At 40.5% G+C, this 22062-nt stretch overlaps 2 protein-coding genes across 2 annotated transcripts; both read left to right on the forward strand.

Annotated features, from left to right (window-relative positions):
- The first annotated feature begins 1836 nt into the window (after positions 1-1836).
- On the forward strand, positions 1837-15871 carry LOC103357994 (prostaglandin G/H synthase 1-like). Its single transcript, XM_008282774.1, has 11 exons — positions 1837-2060; positions 2210-2293; positions 5190-5306; positions 7499-7639; positions 7728-7871; positions 9167-9348; positions 9769-9852; positions 10254-10500; positions 11674-11960; positions 13380-13527; positions 15151-15871. Exons 1-11 carry the CDS (start codon positions 2054-2056, stop codon positions 15510-15512), a joined length of 1803 nt encoding a protein of 600 aa, XP_008280996.1. The 5' UTR covers positions 1837-2053; the 3' UTR covers positions 15513-15871.
- Positions 15872-18053: 2182 nt separating this feature from the next.
- Positions 18054-21719, forward strand: pdcl (phosducin-like). The gene is made up of 4 exons (XM_008282775.1): positions 18054-18140; positions 19395-19582; positions 19886-20067; positions 20643-21719. The coding sequence occupies exons 2-4, from the start codon at positions 19408-19410 to the stop codon at positions 21204-21206; spliced, it is 921 nt and encodes a 306-aa protein (XP_008280997.1). The 5' UTR covers positions 18054-18140; positions 19395-19407; the 3' UTR covers positions 21207-21719.
- The last annotated feature ends 343 nt before the right edge of the window (positions 21720-22062 follow it).

The raw sequence follows: 22062 nt of genomic DNA on the forward strand, positions 1-22062 counted from the left end.
AAACACGAAAGAAACAAGTGAAGTGTTGCCAAAAGCCTGTCAAATTAACAGGCAGTGATCAAACCGTGTTACGAGTTTTGGTAGTTTACTAAAACTGGTGCATGAATGAAGAGAGGAATCATACGTATGGACTGATCCTGTTGCCTCAGTGACTCTAAAACATTAGCGCTAGAAAGGTTTGCACCAGCACTAGTTCGGCCACCAGTGCACAACATCACCTCATGTAAACTGTGTAAACTGTGACATCACAAGCAAAAACTCCATTCCCTGGCTCGAACCCAGCCTAAACACTAAACCCTCACGGACTGACGTCTCAGCTCTAGTGCTTCAGTGTGTGAGACTGTATTGGTGCAATAAGGAGGAGCGGGACACACTGTTGCGACAGTACAGTGTGCTTGGAAACCTGCTACCTGCTCTGTTCCACATCCTAGCAAAGCACCGAAAGTCAGGAAAAATCTGCAAATCCTGTGCAGACATTTGACTGAAAATGCAAACAGCTCTACAAATATGCAATAAATAACCACAACTGAGAGCAGATTTCTTCCAGGCATTCTGTTTGGAAGGCAGGACAAGTGTTTATACGTCACCAGGGTATGTCCCTCTGCAAAGTCAGATAGGGGGCATTGTAGCACTGAATAGCCCACATCAGGGCCTTCATGCACTTGGCAGTTTGACAAAGGAACAGTCCTGAGCCCTAAAGCACTTAGTGGTAGCACACTTCTTTAGTATTAGTGTGGAGACTCTGAGTGAGTGTGGTTTATGAATGTCTTCACCCCAGAGACAGTTTACCCAAAAAAAAGGTCAGTTTTAGGGCCATTAAACTGCATGTGGATGTGGGCAGAGGGCACATAGAAAAAGGTAAATTTAAAAAATACCTGTGCACATGTAGAAAAGGCATTAGGGTTGCAGAGTGCAGCATCACTACTACTAAACTTCCCTAAAAACTGCACAGTCAGAGGTCACACGTCCTTCACATCAGTGTGTAAACTAGGCTGTAGTCAGAAACAACAGACATATAACATTTATAAAGTACTTAATTTAGTTTTTTTTTTTTGTTTTTTTTTTAATTAAAAAAAAACCTTACTGCTGTTGTTAAGTATATAAATACAATTTTTCAAAAACAAATGACTGTTTTGACATTAGCATGTAGCTTGAAGCAGCACATCTACAGCCTGACTGATTCACCAGCATGGCTACAGGCTCCTACTGGTGTATGTTAAGATGTAATTATTACAACTGAATTGAACTTGCAAGACACCACAGAGGCTGATAAATGCACATTTTGCAAACATTAGTGCAAAACAATGTTCAAATATAATTCAAGTCAACTTGATCATCTTTCATTGCCTTTTAAAACTTGACATATAATGCTAGAGAATCACAATGAATACTCGTAAAGTCCTCCATCGTGCCTTTTTTTTTCAGGCATTTTAGTCATTTTGTTAGAAGCAAACTCATAAATCGTAGTTCATGAAGAACATGGGGATCATGTTTTGCTTCTGCCAGGTAATGTTTACGATCTTATTTATAGTAGTATTATGGTGTGAGAAAATAAGCCAATAGTAAAGAGATGAAGGTTGGAGGCTCCTTCCCATGAAGCAGCCTCCGGAAGCGGAACAGTATTTTGTAATATGCACAGAACAAAAGACTAAAGAGTGATAAAAAGACATGGAAAAACATGACTTGTTGTTTGGACTCTGATTTAATACCGGACATGTAAAGACAGGCAGGATTGTTAAAGCATACAGCCTTCAGCAGCAGAGAGCACCAGCAGGAGGCGATAAAGAACTGGAAACCTGCACTGGGCTGAAGTCACCGTCCCACTTTCCCCCTCTGATCGTAGGTAAAGGCGCAGTGCGGCGGAGCTGCAGCACTCAGAGACTGGAGGTAACCTGTTGGACAGCTGCTCCTGCTGCTCTGTCACTGTCTCGTCTGTCTGCAGCTGGATCTCCTCATCACAGCTCCGCATCTCCCCGCAAAAGTCTGGATTGCTGCACTTTTCTCTATTGTTTTACGAGTTGGAATGAAATTCTCCTGAACTGAGGCTGCTGTAATGAGAGGTACGTCTGACTGTGGCCCCAGTTTGTGCCTCTCTTGTATCAGCACAGAGAAAGGGGGCACAGACTGGGGCAGCTTGCTACTTGTGTGATCGCCAAGTGTTTGATCTGTCTGCTGTTAGACACCAATTGATTTGCAACTTTTCCTGAAGCCTCTGTCCTAGGATCTGTTTGTGCTCTCCTCTTGCTGCTGCGGGAGCCAGCGTGCCGGGGTGACGAGGTTACCTCCAGCACAGGTAGGTTAGAGGTCAGCGAGTCTGAAGCTCACCGTCTGATAATTACCTGTTACATTGCTGATGCAGGAAACACATGTAGGGTTTGAATCAAAGTGCGTGCATGCGTGTGTTTTCATTATCCCTGTGGTTTTATCAGGTCTTCCTCTGGACACGGGGAGGTTAATCCGCCATCAGGCTGGTACACATTCCTGTTACCCTGATAACAAAGACAGGCCCTGGGCCACCTCCTAGTGTAATAACATGACATCATTAGCTGGAGGAAGTGCTGCAAAAAATACAATTTACACAGGATGATGCCTCATGTCTTATTTTTCTTCTAAAACTGAGAGCAAACAAGGAAACCTAATGTCAGATCTTCCTCATGCATATCAACTTGTTTCGCAATTTTCCAAATTAGCTCAAATGTCTGAGACTTTTATCTTGTAGATTCCTTGAAGATAGGATTTCAGCCCTCAGCACTGAAATATTTGTATTTCTAGCAGCAAACCCCCCGAGCAGACTTTTCCTGCCTGACCTGTATGGCCCCCTCACACCTCCTATATACACAATATACCATCCTGCCCTGAGGCGAATGCTATCAGCTCTCACACATTTCTCCTTCACTTCACTTTGTCCATCTCACTTCAGCCTTTATGTGCTGCCAGCTCCTATTACTTCTGGAATGAAATGTTGCATCATTCCCCACAGAGGAAGACTTACTGGGGCTGGACGAAAACTTTCTCCCCAGACTCGGTCCCAGTGATTAATTTCCGAATTTCAGTCTGGAGTGCTGTGGAGTAGTCTTATGTAAAGTCAACACGTGTGCCATTTGAACTTCTTTCGACCTGTGAAATCAGGCTGCGTCCGTATAGTTTACATAGCTGTCAGATGAGGTTGCTGATCTGTGGAGTGTGCTGCAGAGCGATGGAGGCATGTCTCTGCATGAGGAGGGAAGTGTATACAAGTTCTTTACTGCAGTGCTGTTCGTGCAAAGAGTTTGGATGTTTAATCATTTAAGCACACAATTCAGATAATGTGCATATTTGTGATCTATAATATTATAATCTTGGGGTAAAGGAATGCCCAGGACTGCCTTATCTGTAGGATTTGTTTTCTTATCCTGAGCCAAGCATGTATGAACTCGTTGGTTGTGTCTGTCAGTGCATCTGACCAACCCCCTCCACTCTCCCTCCCGTGTTTCTGAGTGTGCAAGAACAAAGGCCTTTTCATGTGGCTGTTTTTTCCCACACTGATTTGTTTAACTTGTAAAGATTCATAAAACCTTCTCATCAAATTGAATCTATTTAGGCAGCATACGATTTGCCTTCTCGTGCAGAGTTTGCTGATAACACTCTCTTATATATTCATGAACACTATAGTGAGCAGATGCTAGCTTAGCTTAGCATAAAGACCGGAAACACTTAGCCTGCATGTGCACAAAAGTAACAGAGTCTACCTGCCTGATCTTCTAAAGTTCCTGAATAAACACATTATATTTCAGGGGTTAAATTCACATTTATGCTGCATAAGTGTAAAAATCTAGGTGCTGTTTTAAGTATGGAAAAATAACAGATTGTTATTGTGACCGACCAAGAAATAACTTGGTGCTTCAAACCAGTCGACTGATAAATTGGTTGGTCAATAATATTTTCTGATATCAGTATCGGCATCTAAGGTGTCCGATATGCACCTGGACGAAAACTTTTTTTTGTACAAAACATAATGTAGAAGATATAGAAATGGTGTCATCAGTGTTTGTCCAACATAGCGCACTCAAATTTTTTTCTCTACAAAACTCACAATACTGTCTGCAGCACATGTAGCAGAGTACGTGTCACAGCTGAGCAGACTGCAGTGATGTGGAGTTGGGTGACGTCTTCACAGTAAGCTGCAAGCTAGTTAGTGAAATAAAATGGTTGCTAGAAAGCTTAAAAATGAATGACACCATCATATATATATATTCAGTTGTTTTTTTTAAAACTAGGCCTTAGAAGTCATGGATGAGTTTTATCTCAGTTATCTCACCGTCTACCAAAACATGAATAAAGGAATTTCCCAAAGTGTCATACATTGGCTTTAAAGCAAATCAAAATCTTTATTCTTGTATGTATATGGGGTCCATATATTCCTAGTTATTTTCTATTGATTTCCAAGGAATGTAATTTGGCAACTACTCAAACTGAATTTTGCAAAAATTATATTTAGCATAAATGTATAATGGAATATTTGCGAAAAATAGCAAATAGTGAAAAGTATTCTTCTTGGTATAATTTGAGGATTTGAAAGTAATCATCTGGAAATGAACAGCTCTGAACTCAAAACTAATTGCAAAAAAAACAAAGGCCAGTCCAGGCTAGAATAATGTTTTCCTAAAAAAGTTTATTTTTCCCACAACAGTTTGGCAAAAATGATTATGAAAGGATATCCAGTAATTTGGCCTTGTGAAATGAAGTTTGAACTAAAACAGCAATTGACTGAGACAATTTAGTCTGACGTCAGCATAAAAAAACTTGCTTTAAGAGTTTTTTAGATGTTCTTTTTTCACAACACTGACAAAAGTTTCGACAAAAATCCTGAAAAACAGGAATTGTACTGAGAGCCAGAATTAAAATGGGATCCTCTGGCCTTGTTAACAGATGTATTTTTAATAAAAGCAAGTCCTCTGAGCTCAAACTGAGACTTCATATCTGGCTAAAAGACATATTATTTGCAGCTTAGAAATTCAGAGGCATTGGTCCAAATGTGCACTGAGGCAGATGTTTCTTTGTGGGAAACGAATTTCAAAGCTGCGGTCATACTGAAACAGGGCCAAGTCAATATTTGATCTCCGTTCCATGTCACATCTTCATATATGATCTGCTTTCCTGTCTTATATAAGCGTGACTTTGGCATGACTTTCCCCTCTTGTTTTCTGCAGTGAACCCCTGCTGTTATTTCCCCTGTCAGCACTGGGGTGTGTGTGTTCGCTACAGTGACGACAAGTATGAGTGTGACTGCACTCGCACCGGCTTCTACGGTGAAAACTGCACAGTCCGTGAGTCCACTTAACATTATGAGACCCCCTCCTCTCATATCCTCTGTTATTATTGCACTTTTGAGGAATTTTGTAATATTCTTTTGTTCATGTTTTTGTTGTTAAATCAGGAAATAGTGCAACATAGCTCCTGGATCACTGAGTTAAAAGTTCTTGTCTAGACCCAAATATTTGGCAAATTTGGAGGAACGGAAGCAGCAGCTGGATCAAAGCCACCTCTGCTGATTGCTCCAACAGAACCACCTACAAGCTCTGCTGCTCTTCTCTGTAACAAAAGAACCCTAAAACAGTTTTATTTCTCAGATGGATGAGTTTGGCCGACAGTTGCCTTATGTGTAATGTCATTTAACGGTGCTTTGATTGTGTGGGAGGACAAAAAGTGAGACGGAATGGGAGGGAAAGGCAAGCAAAGTCAAACAGGAAAAGGGGAAATGGTAGTGAGTGATAATGTACATATAGAATAATATTATCACTTCTTACCTACGGTGGAATAGGAAAACACATGTACATCCAGAATCAACTGTAAAACAACCTAATGGAGCTTCGGGCCAGGAATGTAGTGATGTTAAAGGAATAGATTCACATTTTGGGAAATGTGTTTTTCTTTTTTTTTTTGTTGAGTTAAATGCAAAGATCAATACCACTGTCAGATCTGAACACTAGACATGGAGCCTGAACCAGCAGAATGACCTCAAACATGAAAAACAGCTTGCTTGAAAATGTTAATTCTTAAGATAGATTGAGGAAAAAGCAGATGTTTATACCCTGAGCTAGTGATGAAACAATATGTTTTTTTGTTTTTGTTTTCAGGGCAAATTATTAGCAATCAAGTAGATCAATAACCGATATTTGGAAGTGATGCAGGACTACCATAAGAATGAAAATCTTGATGTCACAGTTTGGAATAACACAAACTCTAACACAGAACTTAATTGAAAATGACCGGTCAAGTGTAATTTAAAGATAATATTTTCAGATTTATCCATCAGTACTGATAGGTTGTGACCAATCAGATCGCGCTGTGGGCGGGACTTTGGTTGAGATGAGGAGGGGATTGCATCAGAGCCATAGTAGCACATCTTTAATGGATTTACTGCAGATGTGAAGAGAAAAATAATTAAGAATACAAATTGATGAATATCATATCCAACAAGGCTTATAACAGGCTGACACCAAGCTGCCAGGTTGAACCTGGGATAGTTTTCTATTTTTGTTTCCTTACAAGTATCTAAATATACTGCATCAATACCAATATGAATCAACATACTTAATGCTTACTATGTGCAACAGTTAATCTGCAGGTTATCTGTTTAATTAACTGACCAAACATATTGTCTGTAGAATATCAGAAAATAGTGAAAAATCACATTTATAATGTCCTGTAGTCGATTATGATGATTTAAGATTTTTGCTTTTAAAAAAGAATCCTCATATAGTTGCTTAATTACTTAAATCATTATTTAATCATCAGATGATTGCAAATTCATTTTCTTTTCATTAACCAATCAAGTAGTTGACTTCTCACTGCAGCTGTTGTTGAATGTGATTCCTTTCAGATGTGGATTAATGTGCTGCTGGTTCACTTTGTAGAAATTAGCTGCTGGGCCCTTATTAAACTCCTTGTTCTTCTGTTTTTGCAGTTTCTGTGCTGTAATAAAATCTGGACCTGGCTTTGCTGTGTAGAATCAGTTTGATCATGTAGAAATTTAATGAATGAATGCAACATATAAGCACAAAATGTAAAAAACTATGAAACTATTATCCTACAGCAGAGGTAGGGGGAGGATCTGACCTGTAATATGTTAAATCTGTGGTTTAAAGTTGTGTTATCTCAAATTTGTTTGATTTAATTAACACAAACCGGCTGATGGACAGTCACATTGGGGGTTTTGGGGCCCCTGGAGATTCGGGGCCCTGGTCCAGCTTTGCAGCAGGGTGCTTAGCCTAAAAATGAGATAATTAGAAGCTGCCATTCCGTTTCACTTAATTCAATAGATCAGTGAGTCCAGAGATGTGGGTGGCAACTGAAAGGTCTGGAACCGGGCTGCGAAAACAAGATCCAGCTTGCCAAGAGTTCTGTTGGACTATGACATAATGATTTTGTTATGTTGGGTGAATTTCCACTCTAAATACCCAGAGGCCCTGACTTCCAGTAACAGCATTTTTCTTTTTCTTGTGTCTTCCACCGGCAGCCGAGTTTTGGACCAGAGTGCGTCAGTTCCTCAAACCTGGCCCAGATACGGTGCATTACATCCTCACCCATTTCCACTGGCTGTGGGACATCATCAACTCCACTTTCCTACGGGACATCCTCATGCGACTGGTTTTAACAGGTCCAGATTCAGCAGCTCGCTCTAAAAACAGATTCTGTCACATGTTCAATATGTCTAATAATTCTTTTTTTTTTTTTTGCATCAACAGTGAGATCGAACCTAATACCCACCCCTCCAACCTTCAACTCAAAGTATGGCTACCTCAGCTGGGAATCCTACTACAATCTGAGCTACTACACTCGGATTCTGCCCCCAGTGCCCGAGGACTGCCCCTCACCTGTGGGGGTCAAAGGTTAGGTTTAAGGAGCCACATATTTACCTTAGGTGGGAAATAAAGAAAGTGAATACTGGAATTACATCCATCCATCTTGAGCCTATTAACTCAGGAAGAACCCTGAGTCAGCTGTGAGAGGCTCCAGCTCCTCAGGGTTCCCAGCTTTTCCCAGGATTCCTCGCTGGGATAGAATAGGACAAGTCGGCAGTTTATCGCAGGGCTACACACAGAGACAGACAACCAAGCACACTCATATTCACACCTATGTACAATTTAGAATCACCAATTAACCGGGAGGAAGCCGGAGAACCCGGATAGAACCCACGCTGCACAGGGAGAACATGCAAACTCCACACTGCAAGATCACGGACAGAAACATGACTTCTAAAAATTCTAATTCTGCTCTGCATCCACTAAATGTGTAAATATTGACCAAACAACTCATCCAGCTGCCCCCAAGCAACTAAAATTCATGATTGCACATAGTATATATATATACTTTTATATATATAATATACTTCTTGGGTTACAAATGAAACATGCCAATAGCACTATTAAACATTTAAACTTATGCAAACAGGTAGGCATCAAATGTCAGATAGTTCCTGATTTAAATACAAATTTAGATTACAGATGAATCAGAATGTATTCATGCAAACAGACTTGCTTGACTGACTTTGTTAACTAATCAGGAACTTTGGTTTCCTCTGTCAAGTAAAAAAAAGATTTTGTAACAGAGCATGTCAGTATTTTTCAAAGAAGGTATTAATATAAATATTGTTTTGGTATTAGTATTTAAATGCTATCCATCTTTAATCATTAATAGTAATTCTGTGAAGAGTTCAATGCTGGAATGAACATTAGATAAAACCATTATGTAACATATGTTGGGGATGATCTTATTTTATTAAATCATAAATGTAAATAACAACACATTTACCTAGACGGTGTTGTCGAGAACAGTGTATGAGTTCCCTCTTTAATCTTATTTACACATTCTGAAAGATCTTTTCCTCTGAAATGCATTCAAAAAAACTCTAAAGTGCCTTTAAATTCTATTTGAATAAATGTACTTGCTACGCTCCACTAGCAGATAACCTCAATATCTAACCCAGAACACATCCTTTGATCGGTGTTGTTTCAGATGAAACTAAACCTTCCACCACACACAGACCTTGGATTGTTCAGCAGCACTGTGCCACTGTGTTAACTGAATCAGACTGTTTTCACCGTCACACAACTTCAGTGTTATGACTGGTGTATCCGTGTTTTCCCTCGTGTTGTGTGACGCTGTGGTTTTTTTTTCTTTTCAGGCAAGTCTGAGCTGCCTGACCCTGAGCTGCTGGTTGACAGGCTTCTGAAGAGAAGGACGTTCAGAGCCGACCCCCAGCGCTCCAACCTCATGTTCGCCTTCTTCGCACAACACTTCACCCACCAGTTCTTTAAGACCTTCAATCGCATGGGTCTGGGCTACACCAAGGCACTGGCACATGGGGTTAGTCCAGCAAAACAATGAGAAACTTTGCTGTGTAGTGCATTAACATAGTAAGAGCTTTCCAAGGAAAAGAAAGAAGAGATGATAAGTTTTATACTGTTGTAAGTACATGCAAACATAAAATAACATAAGTGGCAAAATAAATTTAGTTTAAAAAATGCATTACAATAGAAACTGCATGACTTGAATGACGCCTATAAAAAGATCATTTAGCATTTTAGAGTTTGGCTTTTGCGTGTTTTAACAAAACAAGAAGCAACGTGTTAATAATTATTCAGCTTTAGAGGTGCTTGTAGGTAGATTTGGTTATTTTTATTTGGACAGAACCTCAGAAGCTGGTGAGCGCTTTGCACAATGCAAATCATAATGTCTGTTGGGTGTTTTTTCTCATTCCATTTTTCTGTCTGATCCTTTACACAGGTGGACGCAGGGCACATTTATGGAGACAACCTGGAACGCCAGCTCAAGCTCAGGCTTCACAAAGACGGAAAGCTTAAATATCAGGTAAATGAGTTGAAACCATGAATAGGAGTCTTAAAAAAGTCTTGTCTCAACATGTTGATCCAGATTGGCACAAAAAGCAAACCTGCAGTCGTCTTTAGGTGCTAATTTATTGTGACTGGTTTTCGTTTCCAATAAATGAGCAGAGAGAAGGCAGTATGATGACACTGTCGTCAATCAAACGAGCATGTCAGCCAAAAATGTTTCTTGTGCTGGTGATATGTTATCTTTTTCTGCCAAGATTGTTCACCCAGAGCAGCAGCTGCAAACTGTTACAGATGTAAATGTGCTGAAGATGCTTTTTAAACTGATATATATAGCATACTGTTAGAAAAAGATCATGAAAAGCACATTTTGAAGTGAGTTGTACTGCATCAACATTAATTCTTATCTTTACCCGTCAGTTAATTGATGGAGAGATGTACCCTCCCTCTGTAGCTGAAGCGTCCGTTAAGATGAGCTACCCTCCTGGGGTCCCTGTGGAGCAGCAGATGGCCATCGGTCAGGAAGTGTTTGGACTTCTCCCTGGCTTGGGCCTGTATGCCACCCTGTGGCTGAGGGAGCATAACCGAGTCTGTGACATCCTGAAAGCAGAGCATCCCACCTGGGACGATGAGCAGCTTTTCCAGACCACTCGGCTCATCATCATCGGTGAGCAGTTTAAAAGGAATATTTTGGTCGATATGTTTGATTGACAGCTGTCTTGCATTTTATGGTGCTAAATAAAAGCACCATCAGTGTCAGGTTAGCTTATCATGAAGAGATAAACTGTTTATGAAAGGTGGACATGGTCTGAAAAGTGAAGTCAATGCAGAAGACTCTTAAACCTGTATTTTTTTCTAACAGCCAGCAGGGGGCGACTCTAAGGGTTAGAAAAAGATGTCTGCTTGCTCAGAAGTCTATGAGAAAATCCCTTAACTTCTCACTAAATTTGTTATGTTACCAAACATTTTTTCTAATAAGTTCATGGTCTCAGTTGATAGTTTCACATCTCCTTCAGTACAGCACGGTGCTTACTTTGTAGATTATGGTCCCATTTAGAGGAAAACAGATGATAAAGCAAGTTATCCTACAGGACACTGCTACCTTTTGATCAACAAGCTGATCTCCTTATCACCTTTCAGCATGTGTAGTAAGTGCTCTGTCAGCTCTACCCTTCTTGTAACAACAAGATCGGCTGCCAACCTCTCAGAATCTCAGTAATGAATACTTCACATTGTGTTAGATTAAATCATACAAAAAACATTGTGGGGAAAAAAAAGACATTTTGCAGTTTTATGTGGTGCGCTATTGTCCAGGCGACCTACAGAGACTTTACTGGACTTGGTTCAGTTTGGGGGCGGGGGGTTGTACAGATTACGCTTAAATTGGACATCCCATGCTAATTAACCATTGAGGATGTTACACATTTGTTTACATTTTAAGATTACAGTTTTATTGGGTTTAATGGAAGTTTATGTGCTGGAAAACCTAATGGTAAAGAAATGAGAGTTGGCAGCCACGTTCTGTTGCTTTCAGACAGAACCGGTCCTTTATGCTAAGCTAAGCTATCTGGCTGCGGCTTCACATCTAATGATTTCTTTGAATTTTTCATCGAACGCCCAAAAAAGAACTGTTTGTTTATTGCTTTTTCAAAAGTGGTTCTTTTTTTCTGTTTCATGCACTTGAGGGCATTTATTTAATTGCAGCGTATGTTAACACCTCTTCATTCTGCTGGTGTCAGCTCGAGGTTGAACATGTTCAGTCGTGACTCAGTGTACAATCGCTGGGTTTAAATTTAATCTGTCTGCCCTCCGCTTTTGTGTCCTTGCATGTTCTTCTCAGGTGAGACAATACGAATAGTGATAGAGGAGTATGTGCAGCAACTCAGTGGATACCTGCTGCAGCTGAAGTTTGATCCCACCCTGCTGTTTAATTCCAACTTCCAGTACGGGAATCGTATCGCCCTGGAGTTCAGCCAGCTCTACCACTGGCACCCTCTGATGCCCGACAGCTTCTTAATAAACGGAGATGAGCTGTTGTACACACAGTTTCTCTTCAACACGTCTGTTCTCACATATTACGGCGTGGAGAAGCTGGTGGATGCCTTTTCTCGACAACCTGCTGGGCAGGTAACAAACCACAGACACTGTGTAATTATGGCGCATAATAAGTTTACAGTTTTTCCGTGTACAGTAGTTACAGTTATGTAGTAACTGTTTAAACCTGAAGCAATGCCAATTTCAAATAACTTTAGCGCCCAGGCAGTGATGAGCATAATTATGTTTCCCAACCTTGTTGACAGTGTTTTTGCACTGACCTGAAGCTTGTGAGTAATGGTATAGTCATGAACCCAACCCAAGCCTTTTATAAAGAGGCAACACGATGCCATAACCCATAACTGTCTTGGCAACAAAAATACTTCTTTAATATTCTCAACAGAAACAGAATACTATAATATTCAGTAGTTTTTTTGCTCCTTTTCCTGAAACATATTAAAACGTATGCATCGGCATGTATGCATCAAACAGAATCTGTTTCATTAAACTGACCAGCTCATGCAGAAGCTCAGCTACAATCACATGTGAACATAAACACTTCAGCAGATAATTCAACAACAAATGTTACACGGTAGACCTGCATTAAAAATGTGATTTTACTCATCAGCTAGCAGTACCATTCAGGTTACACTAATGAAATTATGTTCAACCAATAAACTAGACTGAGTTAAAGAAATACTCTTTTCCTCATAGATCAAAGGTATTTTTAGTTACTAGCTACTTAAACAATGGTAGCATAAACACATAAGTTTTTAGGTTGATCACTCATACAAATTAATTGGCTCTGGCTACGATTTCCATCTTATTTTAACAAAATATTACATTAACTTTTTTAGCAAGTGTAGCCCAAACTCTGTCAAGATTATCTTGAGATGTCTTTTGTATCATGTTTATTCAGCCTACAGGCCCTTTAACATGCAAGCTTAACTTCTTTAAAGAGTCCAGGTATGTTTATGAAATAGGGGAGGGGACTTGAAATCCTGAACTCAAGTAAGTTGTTCAGCAAATTTCATTGTTACTTTAACTTGGATTTACTTAGAAATTTTAGTTTATATTACGCGGAATATTAAGCTGATGCAATTTACAACATCGCGATGTCAACACAACTCGTCAAAATAATAATTGCAATTTACAAGGTTGATTTAAATCAGTAAATTAGAATTTCTTGCTACCACGCATTTGCACTTGTGGTGGGTCTCTTGAATTACTTTATTGAGTGTACATGATGTAACCAGGAAAAAAAACAATGTGTGCTACACAAAATAACAATAATATACTGGTTTAGTTTGTGTGTGAAGGGTGAGTGTCATGCTGCACGTATAAAGATATGCTATCTAAGAATGACAGAGTGCGACATGTCAAACATGAAGTGCATGTGTGAAAGCAGACATTTGGGTGTTTGTTTGTTTGTTTGCATAAATCAGTCTATGTAAACTAGACACCTCACAGACTGTAAATCATTTCTTTAATTCTCAAATCTTCGTCCTCCAGATTGGTGGAGGCTACAACATCAATGCTGTGGTGACCAAAGTAGCTGTGGGGACGATAAAGGAGTCCCGCCAACTCCGAATGCAGCCTTTCAACGAGTACAGGAAACGCTTCAATCTTAAGCCGTACACATCATTCAGACAATTCAGTGGTAAGACAAACTGTTCTGTGTGCAGCCCACACAACACGCAGTGCAGCCTTCAAAGAATGTGATTTACAGCTTTTACATGTCTATGAGAACAGCTGAGCTCACATTCTTGGAATAAATGACATCTGCTCCCTTTGCAGGCATTTTAAAGACAATTCTCCTCTGCTTGTAGGTGCAACTGCATTATTTTTCTTTGCTATCCTGTGAAGGATGCTTAGATTATTGCTACGTGAGACTGTGCTAATATACATGAAGCTAAATGCTGATAGACTTTGACAAAGCTGACACGCTGATGTTTTGCAGACGTGATGCGTACCGTGTTCACCAGCTTAGTTTAGTGCATCAGCCTTTGCTAATGAGCACTAAATACAAAACAGCTGAGGCTGACGGGAATATCATTTGCTTTGCAGATCATTTGTCATAAACCAAAGTATTGCACAAGTTGATCTGGTGACGGAAATAATTGAAAGTCAGGGGACTGGGAAGTTAGTGTAATCCATCCTCAGGGGAATATGGTTGTCTGTACGAAATTTAATGGAAAAGTCAGGAGTTTCAAACGATTAGGATTCATTGTCTGGGATACACGACAGCGGATGACATCAGATTACAAAGTTTAAGACACAGAAGTGTGCAAGAAAACCTGAAAACAAACATTTTGGCCGTATCCATTCATCAGTCTCTGATGTCTCAGGAATTTCCTGAGAATTCCCAACCCTTTTCATGCATCACTGCAAAGCCACCTGGCCTCCAAATCTAATCCCATGAAAAGGAGTCACACCCACATGCAGTCGATTTATGTGCATATTTGGCGAAAAAACATAAATTCCAGCTTCATGACATCATGTTATTAGAATCTCATAGAAAGTCATCATTTAAAAAACAAAAACTAATGTCACATAGTTTTCGTTAAGTTCTTAGAGAAATAGAACTTTGGAGAAATACAAAAGCCTCTCATAAGATTTTTTTAGACATCGAATGCCTGTAAAGGACAGAACCAATATTTCACCTCCATTAAATGCAAAACCACTGCAGAGTTCCAACCTGGTAACCATGAATGTTTGTATAAAATATTATTAAACATGCAGTATATGTTGAGAGATTTCCTTTTGATGAATCAAAAGCCTTAACTTGCTGGTGGTACATTAGGAAAACTCTGGAGTAGTGATATGACTTCATCATCTGGTTGCTAAATTTCACAGCACTGTCCTGCACTTCTTAAAATAGTCCTGTACAAAATTTCATGGTAATCTGTCAGACAACTAAGTTTCAGTCCGGACCAAAGTGGTGCACTGACCTGCCAACAATCCCATCCCTGTCCTCGGGGCTTCAGTGAAAAACTACTGGACTTCTCTTTTAGGTTTTTGAAGGTGTTTCACTTTTCATCTAAGAGGCTTCTTCAGTTCTAACTGACGGATTTGGAGTCTCAGATGTATATATTCCTGTAGAACCTAAAAGAAAAGTCCACTTGCTTTTTACTTAAGTTCCAGGGATTAACGAGACCTGAGTGTCGTATCATCATCCCTCGATCCGTGCTGCTAGTGTGGCTTCTGATGCAATCCTCATCGCTCTGTATTACTGATAAACTTTTAAATTGTGCAATACGTTTTTGGATGTTATCTTTTGCAGATAATGAAGAGATAGTCCAAGCGCTTGAAGAGTTCTACGGCGACATTGACGCTCTCGAGTTTTATCCCGGCTTGATGTTGGAGAAAACCCGACCGGGGTCCATATTCGGAGAAAGCATGGTGGAGATGGGCGCCCCCTTCTCCCTCAAAGGCCTCCTGGGAAACCCTATATGCTCTCCAGATTACTGGAAGCCCAGCACCTTCGGAGGCAAAGTCGGCTTTGACATAGTAAACTCTGCCACACTCAAGAAGCTGGTCTGTCTGAACACCAGGACGTGTCCTTATGTGGCTTTCAGAGTTCCAGCAGAGGAGAAATCCCAACAAGAGAAACACGGCAGCAATGTACGGACTGATGAGCTATGACCCTGAAGGTTATGTGTTGAATATGAAGGTAAAAGAGGTGGTTGCTATGAAACAAACAAGTGTTAAAGGTGTTTGTGTGGAGAACTGCTTGTTTGAACAGCACTGGAGAGTCACGCAGGACTCGGTATGAAAGCAAACCTGCCTTTTCCTTAACTCGCTCACTTCCATTCTCACACTTGAACAAACGCATCAGTGACGACATAAACATATGACTTATTGTTAAATGCTTTGACTGAAATACTGTAACAATACATGTTCACACTGTCTGGTAATAAAGGTCTGTACTGTCTGTAGATTTATTTTGAAGTTTATTGCAATGCAGTATAAGCATGCACAGAAAATAAAACTATAGACACCAAGTTGATTATAGTCCCTTCATTTAAATTGGCAACAACTTAAATCTTTTTTTTTTTTATTGTCCATTGTTCTGTACCTCTCACGAGTGTCCATTCCCGCTTCCATGTCTCACCCACTGTTTCTTGTAAATCTTGTTTCTTTTGGCTTGCGACTCGGCCAATACCGTAGCCCACGTTTTCCCAATAAACAGGATGCGCAGGATATAAAGTTTACAACAGGAGTGAGTCCAATCCTATGCATCATCACCGTAATTTCAAATGATTCAGAATAGTATCACTCTGCAGTAATTGCATTACTTTTAAGCTGCATAGTAAAGTATTTGCTTGCATGTAAAACTGAAAACGAGCACTTAGGATTTGCTATATTAAAATACAGGCCTCGCAGTAGAAACTCTGTGTAACTAAAGTCAGCACGCCTTGGAGGCAGAAGGGGTCGTGTTGCTCCATCTTGTTCTATTGTATTCAAGTCTGGTAATATACTTGGCCAGGGCACAGTTAGCACTTTTTCTTTTTTTCAGAACTCTTCTGTGATCCTGGCAGTGTGTTTTGGATCATTACAGTGGAGAAATATTCCACTTTTGCCAAGCTCATGCAGACTGGGAGTCTCCTTGTCAGCCAGTATTTTGGTTAATCCACAGGCATTCATGGTGCCATCTATAATTGTCATCCCCCCCATCATCTTTTGCACTCATGCAACTCCATATCATCACACTTCCACCTCTGTGCTTCCACTGCAGTCACTGTGAAGCCTTGACCAGATTCATGCCAAATGTGTTGGACACTATCTGAGCCCTGGAAATTTATCTTGGTCTCAGCTGATCAAAGAATGTACTCCCAATATTACTCAAGCTTCTTTTCGTGTTAGTTACCCAAGTTTACTTTTGCAGTTTAGAGCCAAACAGCAAACAGAAAGGCTGATATTATGCACCGTCCTTCACACTATCGGAGCTGTCACAGAAACTACAATTCCCACTGATAACCCCTGTGCCAAGTCTGAAGCTCTTGTTTGTTTGTCAGAGTTAGATTGTACAAGTAGCGCACTGTCCGAGACGTCAACTCAGGATGACGGCTTCTATCTCTCTGATTAGTGTATGATGGCTCATTCTATTCGTGCTGATTACTGCTGCAACTGATTTTAGTTGTTCACTGATCTTCCTATGTCCTTGTCAAACACTGTAAAGTCAAGATCATATTTTTTTAATACATCAGGCAGTTTCTTTCCTTGTGGAGTCATGATGCAAACATTCAGATAGCCACAATCTGAAGATCCAAAAATGAGAGACTTCATTTTATAACCATGTTCAAGTAGTTGGGCTACTTGGAAGTCACCAGTATATTCAATTTTTGTACAATGATCACAGGTGTTCTGACTTGCGTGTCAGTGATCACAAGTATTCAACTTTTACTGCATCTGGTTTCTACTTTGGGACTTGTGTTTTCAATATAGTCTTGCTCAAGTAATTGTTTTTGGTTGTTTATACGAGAAAACCCTGTACTTGTCAACTTAGAAATAAATCAGGTACTGAGAGGTGATTCAGTGTTGATTCATGGGATGTACTCACTTGTGTTGTTTGCTGTATATTTAAATACATATGGGATTATTTATCTTTAGAAAAAACACAAGATCCAAACACACCTTTTGGCAAGATCTGGCAATGTCTGCTTGCTGTTAGTCTTCTCAAATGACTTAAATTCTGTCATGATTTGTATTAAGGAAGGGTGAAACCATATCCTGTTGGACTGTTATCAGGGCACCTCTTGTGAAAGTATGTAAAAGAAAACAAGTAGTGATGAAAACAAAATGTTTGACTTGGCAAATCTGGTACTGCCAGCCCTGGTTGCAGTAGTAGTTGTTGCGCAAGTGGTATATTTCAAAGTCATATTGCCCTCTAGCTGTGAAAGTGGGAACTGCATAATATTACTTCTAGCGTCTTCCCACATTTTACATGTCAGATGTGTTCCCTTTAAGTGCCCTCAGTAAAATCTACAGTTACAGTACAGTCCATTAGATTGAAATACTAATTTAAATGGCAAAAACAGAATGCACTGCACAAGTATTTGATTTGCATTTACTCTACGTGATAAACACAACATTAATCGTAACTTTGAGCTAAATGTAGGTTTTCTTCGCACTTAGTTGTTGAAAAATGGACGTGTCCGTGAATCCTGAAGGCATCACAGTCCGGGGGAGTGGCTTGCGGCAGCTAAGCTAGCAGATTTAGCTGCAGTGAACAGCGACTGTTGGTGGCATTTTACTGGTCATACAATTAAGGTAAGACGACAGTTTTTCACTAGAGAGGACGTTGTATGTTTTTTCTATCCGCGTATTATGTCGAAGTCGAGTTAAATTTAACGTCCTCGGTTTAAGGCCACCTAATGTAGTCAGAGGAAGTCAGCATAGGAAAACTTGCTAGCTCAGTTGGCTAAAGCTAGCTTAGCTTACTTTCCCAACCGCCGACGGTACCTGCTGTTTCAGCCCCCGTCCTACTTACATAAATAAGCTAATTGGATTGCCTCCATCCTCTTTTCAATAATGTGCGAGGACGTGAGGAAATTACGGTGACACTAAACAGCTTGCTATCGTAGCTGTAACATCGGCGGAGATTCCCGGACAGTTGATGTTAGGTGTTGGCCGCAGGCCTCCGCTCCGAGCTGCTGTCACTGTTGGAAACACTTTATTTCGTTGCAGCTGAGGAGACATTGTTTTTCATTGCCTTTAAATTACAACCTAATCAAACAAAAGGGCTGTAGACGTGATATAACCACTGTCAAAAGTGAGAGGGATCTGTCAAGAGCCTCCTTGTCTCTCCATCTGTGCACTCAGGCTGGCTTACACACGGATCAGTGCATCATAAAAAGCCTTTCAGCCCAAGTTTGACAAACTGACACACTTACTATAAGCTATGTATAGTGTAGATGTCCTATTTTTGAATTAAGCCCCTTCTATCAGACCTGTGACAGCTGGGACGACTGTCAGGGTGGATTATTATATTGCACTAAATGATGTGCTCTCCCTGACTTTAATGTGTACAAGTGTGAAGAGATGGACCATTGTTTAAAGATTAAGCGAGTGCTAAAGCTGTTTCTGTGAACTAGGGCTAAACAGTTACTCAAAACATCGTCCAGATCGCAATATGGCCAGCTGGCAACTGCAATATCCAAATATTGCCCCTCTAAAAGAAGCACTGTAGTGCTACAGAGATGCTGCACCCTGCAAATCATATTTTCCAGACACAAAGGAACAAACTTGTTCTCTACAGTATGCAGCAAAAAATGTAGAATTTTATATTTTTATCCATGGAAAGGGGATGAAAAATAGGACCATTCCCACTAAAGTTGTAACTCAGATTGTGTGTGTGTGTGTGTGTTTGTGCATTCCTTCAGCCCCACTGTGAGCTGCCATGCTCATGCAAATTATCAGTCAAATTACCAACACCGTAGTTGTTGTACTTATTTAAATACAGTTTGTGCACAAAAGAAGTAAATGCATTAGATTTGTTCACATTGAATTCACTGTGTCCGGCAGGTGAGCTGCTGTCATGACGACTCTGGATGACAAGCTACTGGGGGAGAAGCTGCAGTATTACTACAGCAGCAGTGAGGATGAAGGCAGCGACAATGAAGATGAGGATGGGGAGAGGAAGACTATTCGGGACGGTGATGTTAATGAGCCTGACATAGACTACAGTGCAGATGGAAGTGCCGTCAACACAGGTAACACAATCACAGATGAACACTCAATAAAACTGTTTGGTCTTTGTGCTATTACTAACACTACTAGAGGGGGAGATTTGTAGTGACAAATGCATCTCATCTCTCATATCTGCTTTTCCTAAGTATCAACAAAATGACCAAGAATGTAACCTTAGTAACACATAGTTGTATTTAAGATACAGGTAATTTGTAGATTGCAATTATAGTGCCATTGTGGTGTCTTCCATTGAACAATCACTTCAACTGTGCGTCTATGTGAGTATAATTACTATGGTTACAATAACAGCGGTTATTCTGTCTCAGGACCAAAGGGTGTGATCAATGACTGGAGGAAGTACAAGCAGCTGGAGGTGGAGCAGAAGCAAGAGCAGAAGAAGGAGATGGAAAGACTGATCAAGAAGCTGTCCATGACCTGCCGCTCCGACCTCGACCTGGAAAAAGACAAAGAGAAACAGAAAGAGCTGCAGGAAAAAATCAAAGGCAAAGTAAGTAGGATGGGAGGTTAAAAATATAGTGTACATGGGAAATAAATTCTTGTCAAAAGCCTCCTCAGCCTGAAAGTTTTGTTCCGTATCCATCTTGGCAGTACACGTGAGAGTAGAGTTCCTGCTGTAGAAAAAAACTAAATGGAGGCGAGTTGTTAATTAAAACCTAATTAATTTAGTGGAATCCCTGAACCTTCATCCTCTATTTTCTGACTATGTCGAGCTGTGGATAAGTAAAGCTAGTGACACACTAAGTTCAAAGTTGAATTAACATGGCTTTAGTGTGTATAAGTAAACAACATATTTAATAAGTTGTAGATGTTTTGGTGGTTTAGTTTTTAATTTTATTTTTTTTTAATCTTCTGACAGAACCAGGTTAGCTGTTTCTCCCGTTTGCATTTTTTTGTGCTAAGCTAAGTTAGCTTTAGCTTTCTCTTGGCTGAAGGTTTATATTGAACTCGGAGAAATAAGAATGTTTTCAGTCTTATCTCACTCTTGGCAAGACCACTGATAGACATATTTCCCAAAATGCTGAACTATTCCGTTAATGTGTTGTCACTGTGTCTGCTCTACAGATGACCATGCAGGAGTACAACATGCTCCAGGAGGAAGAGGATGATGAAGACTTCCTCCAGCATTACCGCATGCAGCGAATTGAAGAGATGCGGCGCCAGCTCTGCCGTGGCAAACGCTTCGAGCAGGTCTACGAGCTCAACAGCGGAGAGGACTTCCTGGAGGCTTTAGACAAAGAGGACAAGAGCACGCTGGTCATGATCCACATCTACGAGCCGGACGTGCCGGGTTGCGAGGCCATGAGCGGCAGCCTGCTGTGTCTGGCTCAGGAATACCCGCTGGTCAAGTTCTGCAGCGTACGCAGCTCGGCCATCAGCACCAGCGCACTGTTCAGAGACAGCGCTCTGCCCGCTCTGCTCGTCTACAAAGGAGGCGACCTGATCGGCAACTTTGTGCGGCTCACAGACCAGCTCGGGGAAGATTTCTTCGCCGTAGACCTGGAGGCCCTGTTGCAGGAGTACGGCCTGCTGCCCGACAAGCCCCCCATCGTCCAAAAAACGGTCCGCAATGGAGCCATCATACAGAACACTGTGAGCGACGAGGACTCTGACCTCGATATAGACTAGAGCCATAAGATCTAACATGCATTATGCTTGAGAATCACGCGTACGCAGTCTGCATGGACTATAGATAATTTATATGTATGTGGACCCCTGTAGTGATGACAGACTGAGCCAGGATTGCCATGTAACCACTTACACAACCAGCATCGACGCAGAACCAAAAGTAAATGCACACACAAAACAAACACAGTAACCCAGTGGGTTTCATATCATTCCATAGTAAACATTAGTTCTATTTAATTAGCGTAAATACTTGCTATTATGATCATCATGTTGTTAAACAGAGAGGATGCTGTAGGTGTTTGGTGAAATGTTTTGTTTGAGCTGTGACTGTAAACTATTTATTTGTTGTGTTAAGACACATTTCCTTGTTTTCTTTCATTTCCACTGATTTATATATGTTGACTCTGAGAAGATAAAACCTTCAGCCCAACTGACTCTTAGTTGATTTTCTAACTTTTATATGTGCTGTACCATTTCAAATAGTGGGAACAATAAACTGTAAAGTGTTTGGACTCGCTGCTTGTTGCGTTTTCCTTTTATCAGAGGTATTGAGTTAAAGCTGTAGTAGTCAGTATTGCTATATTGACATGTGATGGATCAGATGTGGAGAGATGCTCACAGAATTGAGTTATTACCCACAGTTCCCCTCAGCTTTAGAGAGCAACAACTCCACTTTCATCAGCAGCGTTTGCAGCGAAGGGAGATGAACGTTTTCAGCACAAACGTTGTGATGAAGCCACTGCACACTACTCAGACAGACACATAGTGGACCATTTAGCTGCTAGAGAATGAAATATTTCCCAAAGCAGATTTAATATGGGACTTATGTTAATACTATCGTTGGTAAATACTGGAA

The sequence above is a fragment of the Stegastes partitus genome, unplaced genomic scaffold (assembly GCF_000690725.1).
Source record: "Stegastes partitus isolate 25-593 unplaced genomic scaffold, Stegastes_partitus-1.0.2 Scaffold285, whole genome shotgun sequence".
NCBI lineage: Eukaryota > Metazoa > Chordata > Actinopteri > Pomacentridae > Stegastes > Stegastes partitus.

Coding starts and splice junctions, on each gene's coding strand:
- pdcl (XM_008282775.1), top strand. CDS start 19,408: ATGACGACTCTGGATGACAAGCTACTGGGGGAGAAGCTGCAGTATTAC. Junction 19,583..19,885: donor TGGAAGTGCCGTCAACACAG/GTAACACAATCA, acceptor ATTCTGTCTCAG/GACCAAAGGGTGTGATCAAT. Junction 20,068..20,642: donor AGGAAAAAATCAAAGGCAAA/GTAAGTAGGATG, acceptor TCTGCTCTACAG/ATGACCATGCAGGAGTACAA.
- LOC103357994 (XM_008282774.1), top strand. Junction 7,872..9,166: donor CTCACCTGTGGGGGTCAAAG/GTTAGGTTTAAG, acceptor TTTTCTTTTCAG/GCAAGTCTGAGCTGCCTGAC. Junction 13,528..15,150: donor ATCATTCAGACAATTCAGTG/GTAAGACAAACT, acceptor TATCTTTTGCAG/ATAATGAAGAGATAGTCCAA.